The following is an 8,949-nucleotide window of genomic DNA, read 5'->3' as shown; positions in this document are numbered from 1 at the left end:
ATTATATAATATATCTAAAATATAAGCTTATATCATATATATAGTATCCAGAAGTCCATGATTACTAGACCCTGGGAACAGTATATGTTCCTGCTAGACCCTAGTGACAGTCGCAATCGTACATTAATTTTACAAAATAAAAATTACACCTTTATTTTTCTTGCATTATCTGCATAATGACAATAACAGTTAGATAGATGTCTATGCTGGAACCTATAGACACAATTTCGGTCAGGTCGAAGTTATATTCAATCAATCGTCTATACTATTTTTGTCTTTCAGATTCCGACAAGTCGATCTAGAATAAGATCTAGACTAAAATAATTTTGTTAAGAAACATCTTTAATACTTTTTTTAAAATCATGCAACAGAATGTATAAAGTAAACTGTATTCCAAGCAACATATAATTTGTAATTAGGCCTTTAATAGTTAAAAAAAATCCTTTTGCAAGTGCTCTAAGAACGATAACCCAAGTGTCACGTGATTTATTCCATGGAGACGTTTACATCATGGCTGCCATGCAAAGTGCCGTTGAGGATTTGAAAGATGAAAAAGTACCTGCGTGTTTATATTGGACTGTCGCGCAAGTATCAGACTGGATAGAAGAACTGGGCTTCCCAAATTATAAAGTAAGCAAACTGATATGACAATAAATGTCGATTATTTGAAGTTTCTGAGAAAAAGAACACAAAACCTGAAAGAAAGTCACTCTTATTTTTTTTATAATAAGTCATTAAAAGTGTGTATCATATTCAAAACTCCACAAGAGAATTGGACAAGTGCAATATTTAAAAATACATGTAAGTGCATATATTTCTTAATTCGAAGTGGATATGTATACCCTAAAGTCACTGCAGAATAGGAAATTATGAGCTGTGTTGATGAATAATGACTGGTTTTTTTTTTACAACACTTGAGTGTCATTGCCTTTTAAAGTAGAATTTGATCTGAACCAAGGATTTGTATAGTATCTAACTATACAAATCATTGTCTGAACAAAAGGGTTACCTAAAGTAAATGTCAAAACATTATGTCATGACAGAGCATAAATTTAAAATGAAAATAATTTAATGGACTTTGATGCAGCTGCTAATAAATTTTAGCTATCTTTTATTTCATTATTGTATGTGGGGTGTTTGTTTATTGTATAAAAATGATGTCTTATTGTGCATCAATTATTATTTGCAGGAATGTTTTCAACAGAATATGATAAATGGACGGAAATTAATACTTATTGAAGCATCAGCCTTTCCTAATATAGGCATTACTGATTTTGAACATATAAAGGTAAACAGACTATAAATATATGGAATGCAGTGAAAATTTATAATTGATCATTAATTGATTTCAATACATTTTGTATGTATGTTTCAATGAAAGTCTGTACATGTTACATGTATTTTGTACTGGTACTTTGATTTTATAATTTTTAACATGGGGAAAAAAATAGTATTAGTTAATTTATAATTGAGGTGAAATACACTATTCAACCTAGTACAAGTTGGAATCTTATAAGTAACAATAAACAAAATGAGCCTTATGTAAAATTAACATGTAATGCACTGTCCATACCTTGAAAACACAAACTGCATGCTAAGATTTTTTTTATTGTATAATTTGATAAAGTGCAAGATTGCTTTTATATCAAAATAGTTGCACAAACCTCAACCTTTTTATATAAAAGTATAATTTCAGTTTTACACTAAAAGATTAGCTAATGATTAGAACCTTAGTAATAAGTATATAATTAAATATAAATGCAACTTGGTACCTGTGTATCATTATCATTATGTGAAATATATTTTCTTGAAGAATTTACCTTGCATTAATAGTAATAGTCTTAATAAATTTATATCAATTTCAGATGATTGCCAAAAGTATAAGAGATTTATTAGAAATTGAAGAACCAGACTGGACACGTAGTATATCTCTACCTCCAAGAAGTGATTTAGGTAAGGCAACCTCAACCAAGTATGGGTTTGTTTATTATTACATGTGTGGACACCAACCCTAAAGTCCTTCAGCCTTGAAATTGGGTAACATGGTCTATTTCAGAAAAAAATATGTTTGCTGATGATATACCATCATTAATTTAATATAGTTGCAGCAACTATCATGTGACATATGGCGGGTAGTTGAGTTTTTCTCGGAGAACAAAAATGTGAAAAACAATTTGAAATTATGCCACCAAAAGGTGTTAAGCGAACTAATACGAGTAATAGAAGTATACAAAATGAGTCTGGAAACCAAGAAACTAAGAAACAATCAAGAAAGAAAAGTAAACAGAAGAATAAAACCGAATCTCAAAGTAACAACAAAGGTGAAAAAGGTGAAAATACAGGTGACAATACAAGTGTAAACAAACATTTCAAAACACCTATCAGTGAACAGTCACGTTACGGTGGAGTAAACGCAAATGTAAATATGAGCCAGCCAAATTTTTCACATGATGCAAGCCTTTTTTACACACAAATTCCAGGTCTAAATCCTATGTTCCCGATACAAAACCAGCAGTTATGCTCAAGCCCGAATCCCGGAATGTACCCACCACCCATGCAGAATGTATCACCCTTTACCCAACATACAACTTTACAACAACGACCAGTTTGGATCGATGAACTTTTTCAGAGAATGGATCAAATGGATACAAAACTTAATAAACTTGAACACATTGACTCTTTTGTTTCTTCATTAAACGCAAAAGTTGTAAGATTAGAGCAAGGTGTAAAATCGTTAGACGATCGCTTGGACCAAGTAGAGATGAGTACCCAGTTGATGAGCAATGCCCACGATACACAAAACAAGAATTTTTCCGAATTAAAAACAGAGTTAGATAAAATATCAAAACAGTTAAAAAGTAATAAATCTAATGCACCCAAAGTTGATCAAAATATTATGTCATCTATTAATGATATGAAAAAGGATAACGATAGACTACAAAACGAGTTGATTGAAGTCCAATTGAAATCAATGTGTAACAATCTTATTTTCTATAACATTCTTGAAACTACAGATGAAGACTGTCCTAAAACAATCAACGCGTTTTGCCATGAAAAACTTAAAATCGAAAATACTGTTAGATTACATATTACAGATGCATACCGTTTGGGCAAAAAGGGTGAACAGACTAGACCTATTCTTGTAAAATTTGCTTCATTTGAAAGTCGAGATCTAGTGAAAAAAAGTGCTAAAAATTTGAAAGATTCGAATTACGGAATTTCGGAGCAGTTGCCAGTAGAGATCCAAAAACGCAGGAAGGCTAAACTACCGACACTGAAGCGATTACGCGATGAAAATATCAAAGCCTATTTTGTGAGGGATAAAATTTACGTTGGAGGGAAAGAATACGTTCCATAGGATTCGTTCAGAGAACAATTTGAAAACTTGAAATGTTTGTGCTGGAATGTTCATGGACTCAACTCGATCTATAATGACAACGATTTTTTGAATTTAGTAAATAGCTATGATGTTCTTTTTATTTGTGAAACCTGGTTAAATGATAATAACATAGTAGAAATAGATGGTTTTGTAAATATATCTTGCATTAATCGTAGCATTAATATTGGTACAAGAAATGAAGGAGGAATTGCTATTTATTGTAAACATTTTTTATGTAATGGTATCTCGATTGAAAGAAAATTACACTGTGGTATTGTCCTTATCAAATTGAATAAACAATTTTTTAACATTGCTAATGATATATATATATGTTTTTCCTACATTCCACATGAAAAATCAAAGTATTATCAGATCTGTGACAACGATTTTCATGAAATTATTGAAAACATTGTTCTTGAATATAAAGAGAGGGGATCAGTATTTGTATGTGGGGATCTAAATAGTCGAATAGGTGAACTTAATGATGTTTTGTGTGATGATAACTTAGATAAATATGTCGAGAGCGTTGAGCACGTAGAAAACCCCTATAACATTCAAAGTAGACGTTCATTGGACACATGTGTGAACTCTTTTGGTCGTAAGCTTATTCAACTTTGCTATACTACTGGACTTACTGTCGCCAATGGTAGACTTGGTGACGATTCAGATGGAAAGTTTACTTTTTGTACAAGTAGAGGGCGAAGCGTGAACGATTACTTACTGGTGTCGCCGATCGACTATAAACTTATTAGTTACTTTAACGTGCTGCCATTTAATGAATTCTCTGATCATTCGCCATTATTGTTTCAACTTAATTTCTCAAACAATCGTCCACAGAACAAATATCAAAAGTTACACAAGTATATCAAATGGGATTCAAATAAAAATAGTGAATACATGGAAGTCTTACAAACAGAGCGTAGTGCGTTGTTCTCATTGGTAGACAACATCTCTTCTAAAAACGATTTGAATACAGCTGTAGGGGAAATCACTCGTGTATTATATGACAGTGCTTTTAAAATTTTTGGCCGATCAGTCCTAATTAAAGAGGAAAATAATAATACAGATAGAAAAAACAATGATTGGTTTGACGAAAAGTGTAAATCAGAGCGTCATATTTTTCACCAAGTCCGTAACTTCTTTTTTCGACATCCAACTGATGTAAATAGACAATCGTATATAGATGCTAGAAATCGATTTAATAGGATAAAGCGGCAAGCCCAAGTTAACTATAAACGGCGAATGGGTATTGAACTTTGTGATATTGCAAAAACTGATCCACGAAAATTTTGGTCCACTATTAAGCCTACGAAAAGAACACGATGCACAGTTGAAAATGATGTTATGTTAAAACATTTCGAAAGAATTCTCGGCGAAAATCCACCCGATCTTTGTGATGAAGTATTGAACTTAATAAATAATGAACATTTTGAAAATATAGGCATAGATATCCTAGACACTGAAATTACTGAAGATGAAATTGTGAAGTCGATTAAAAAACTAAAATTGAACAAAAGCGCGGGAGATGACCAAATTATTAGTGAAATGTTTGCTGCAAGTCCAATATTTTTTGCTCCTATTCTAAATAAACTTTTCAACTATACTTTTGAAAGTGGAACTTTTCCTGATACTTGGGCAGATGGTATTGTTATTGCTGTTCCTAAGAGTGGAGATTTGACCGATCCAAATAACTATCGACCCATTGTTTTAGTGAGCGTCTTATCAAAACTGTTCACGTCTATTCTAACTACTCGATTACTAGAATGGTCCGAAGACGAAGATAAACTAATCGACAATCAATTTGGCTTTCGTCCTGGACATTCAACTATTGATGCTATTTTTGTTTTACATGGTATAATTGTACATATTCTTCAACAAAAAACGAAACTATACTGCGCTTTCGTTGACTTTCGAAAAGCGTTCGATAAATTAAGCAGGAGAATTTTGATTTATAAATTACTTCGCAATGGAGTCAGCAGTAAATTTGTGGCCATAATTAAATCGATTTATACGTCTGTGCGTCTCCGAGTAAGATCTGGTGGACTTCTTTCTGATGCCTTTGACAATTTATTAGGAGTGAAACAAGGCGAACCTTTATCTCCTTTATTATTCCTCTATTTTATTAATGATATTATTGAAGATATAACTGTTACAGATAATGAAGATGTAGTGAACCTGAACGGTCTTTTAATTTATTTGATACTTTTTGCAGACGACACTGTCTTATTTGCCAAATCTGCCAAACTTCTTCAACAGCTACTTGACAACCTATCCAAATACTGTAGAAAATGGAACATAGAAGTTAACACTGATAAAACTAAGATAGTTGTGTTTAGAAATGGATGGCAACCTGTGAACAATCATTTCATATATAATGATCAAGAACTTCAAATCGTAAATTCATACGTTTACCTTGGAATGTTGATGCACTATAACGGGAAATTCTTACACACGCAAAAGCGACTATCCCAACAAGGATCAAGAGCTCTCTCATCACTCTTAAAATGTTTAGATAATATTTACATTTCTATAAAGCAACAATGTCTTCTTTATGACAGTATGGTTGGATCGGTACTGAACTATTCTTCCGAAATATGGGGTTTTCACCGTGCCAACGACATAGAGATTATTCATAACCGTTTTTGTAGGTTTGTTTTAAAATTAGGTAAACGTGCTCCTATTAGTTTTCTTTGTGGCGAACTTGGTCATCTACCTATGTATGTTTTGAGAAAACAATTAATCTTAAAATATTGGTTACGTATTGTTACATATAAACCAGCTTTTGTATATGATGTATATAAAATTTTATATGACGATGCAAATCATGGTAAAATTAATTGGGCATCTAATGTGCGTGATTTTTTATTTAGTCTTGGAATGAACCATATTTGGATTGATCAGAATAATATTGATATATCGTTTGATGTTATAAAGACACGCATTAAAGACCAATATCTACAAAAATGGTCAGCAGATATATGTGACTGTGAGAAATTAAGTGTGTATTGTAGTATAAAGTTTGATTTTTGTCTTGAAAATTATTTTGGCTACATTAACAATAGTAACATTCTTACTAAACTACGAAGTGGTACATTGAAACTTAATGTTGAAGTTGGTCGCTTCTCTGATATACCAAGAGAAATGCGTCTTTGTGTATGTTGTAATATGCAATGTGTTGAGAACGAATTTCATTTTGTATTGGTATGTCCAGCATATAGGGCAATTAGAATATTGTTTTTGCCACGCTATTATTGTTCATGGCCTACTATTTTTAAACTATCTTGTTTGTTGAAAGCTAATTCTAGATCTCTAACAATTAAGCTCTGTAACTATTTAAAGAGTGCATGGAAAGCTAGATCTGATATTATTGGTTAGCTACATTATGTATGTTATTATTGTATTGTTCTCTGTTACCAGTCTTTTGTCACATTATGTATATATTATGTATTGCCATAGCATGTTCTATATGCTTTTGCAAATAAAATTCATTCATTCATTCATTCATTTCTGCATGCATGCAGTTTTACATTAATATATATGTTTAACACACACTTACAATGTATGCAATGGATTTTTCCTTAGAATTTGGCAAGAACTTTATAGTTGAAGTAAAATGAACACAGAGCCTTGGCTCACAGAAAACAGAAAGCTATAAAGACTAAGAACCCCAACAATGACTAGTGATAAACCATTCAAACAAGAAAACCAATATTCTTATCTATTTAAATAAAAAAACAAAAACATTAATGAATCACATCGACAACTGACAACCACTGAACAACAGGCAAATTAAAAAAACAAATCAGAAAGCTGACAACAGGTGATTAGTATTGTTTCAGATTAAATAATTTTAATTACATCCAATCACTGATTTAGATATTAAAAATATTATAAAACTTCTATTTTTCAGGAATGTACCTTGAAGTTAAAGGAAACAATGGAAAAAATAAGGACTCGCTGACATTTAAGAATTTTTGCCTGAACAATAACAATGCCAAATGGAGACCACCTTTAGCTAATCACTGCCTTATTCTCCCTAGCTATTAGAATTTATTGACTGTGAAATAATTTGATATTTATACATCATGTGTACATGTATGTCTGTCAAGCACATAAAAGAATGCAATTACACTGAAAATATACATAAGTGTTGGAGTTTCCAATACATGTCTGAGTATGGGTTAACAAATGACTTGATATCCAATGGTCTTACCCATTTATTAGATAAGCAGTTTAGAATTTTATGGAGCAATTACATTATTTTAGTGAATTCTTTTGAAAATTTCATTAAGAATGCTTAATACAGTGATCAATATTTATACCGAACTTTGTAAGACACTTTGAATTATTACTTTGCATATGAATAAAGCGATGGTTGGTCCTGAATCACATTATGTTACAATTGTCGTGAATGAATACCAGATGGATGACCTTGTGATATTCTCTCTTTATTTCTATTGGTCAATGTGTGTTTATATTTTAATTCCTATATTATTTTGTCTGTTAAAAAGCTTATGACGAACTGAAATATACATTTTTTTTCTGATGCTGAACACTAAGTGCCAAATATCATCAACTCATTTACTTTTGGGGAAGGGATAAATAACAGATTGATGCATGTTTCTTATGCATGTTAACCTTGCTTATTGGGTTCTCTTTTCATACATGTTATTCTGATAAAGTATCTAATGATTCTTATTGAACAGTTTTTAAGTTAAAGTTGATATCAATTTTAAGATTTTTGTATTTGGAAATCTAAATATTGCTTATTGGGTTCTCTTTTCATACATGTTATTCTGATAAAGTATCTAATGATTCTTATTGAACAGTTTTTAAGTTAAAGTTGATATCAATTTTAAGATTTTTGTATTTGGAAATCTAAATATTTAAAATCTTTTTCATTTTCTTTTATATGCCTTATTGGTTAGAAATTTAAGCCTTTTGATTGGTAACTACTTTCCAATTGACTTCTACAATGTATATAGCAATACAAATTGCATAAATAAGCAGAATTAGACAGTCTGATATATTAGCTGCCAACTTTACCACACTCTTTTTATTTTTGTTACTTTGAATAATTGTTTGTACCTTTGAATTTTGAATACATTGTTTTATTTTCAATAAAAATATTTACTCTTCGTTTTTTGTACTTGTTTGCTTCAATAGTTTTTACTTAGTAAGTATAGATCGATAAAAACTGTTTAGACCAAAACTAGATCTACTCATAAAAAATGATATTACTTTTAGTTATATTTATTATCTCCCCTTTCATGTGAAAGATGACATTTTTAATGCACATCCCTAAGATATGTTCAATATTATAATACATTTTTGTACATGTATCTATCTAGCTTCACTACAACAATATGAGAAACCATTTTTTTTTTTTACATATTTTGATATTGGAGTAAGTAAATATGATTATCTCCCCTTTAACAAGTGGGATTTGGTTTAAATTCAATTAAGCACATCATGAGGAAGTTTTCTATAACTGTGAATAGTTCCACCACATCTTGATGTAGTGTTCAATAGCTGTGATTGTTCAATTAGGAGTTACGTTCCACCAATAT

The 8,949-nt window shown here is 31.0% G+C and overlaps 1 protein-coding gene across 1 annotated transcript; it reads left to right on the top strand.

The window, feature by feature from the left end:
• The first annotated feature begins 472 nt into the window (after window positions 1-472).
• LOC134722861 (sterile alpha motif domain-containing protein 15-like) lies at window positions 473-8,517 on the top strand. Its single transcript, XM_063586496.1, has 4 exons — window positions 473-630; window positions 1,190-1,288; window positions 1,866-1,953; window positions 7,290-8,517. Exons 1-4 carry the CDS (start codon window positions 511-513, stop codon window positions 7,424-7,426), a joined length of 444 nt encoding a protein of 147 aa, XP_063442566.1. The 5' UTR covers window positions 473-510; the 3' UTR covers window positions 7,427-8,517.
• The last annotated feature ends 432 nt before the right edge of the window (window positions 8,518-8,949 follow it).

Source organism: Mytilus trossulus, chromosome 1 (genome assembly GCF_036588685.1).
Source record: "Mytilus trossulus isolate FHL-02 chromosome 1, PNRI_Mtr1.1.1.hap1, whole genome shotgun sequence".
Lineage (NCBI taxonomy): Eukaryota > Metazoa > Mollusca > Bivalvia > Mytilida > Mytilidae > Mytilus > Mytilus trossulus.
This window is presented reverse-complemented; position numbering and strand designations above follow the sequence as displayed.

Excerpts from the sequence above, each read along its gene's own strand:
- LOC134722861 (XM_063586496.1), top strand. The coding sequence starts at position 511 with ATGGCTGCCATGCAAAGTGCCGTTGAGGATTTGAAAGATGAAAAAGTA. Across the intron at positions 631-1,189 it reads TGGGCTTCCCAAATTATAAA|GAATGTTTTCAACAGAATAT; the intron begins GTAAGCAAACTG and ends TATTATTTGCAG. Across the intron at positions 1,954-7,289 it reads ACCTCCAAGAAGTGATTTAG|GAATGTACCTTGAAGTTAAA; the intron begins GTAAGGCAACCT and ends TCTATTTTTCAG.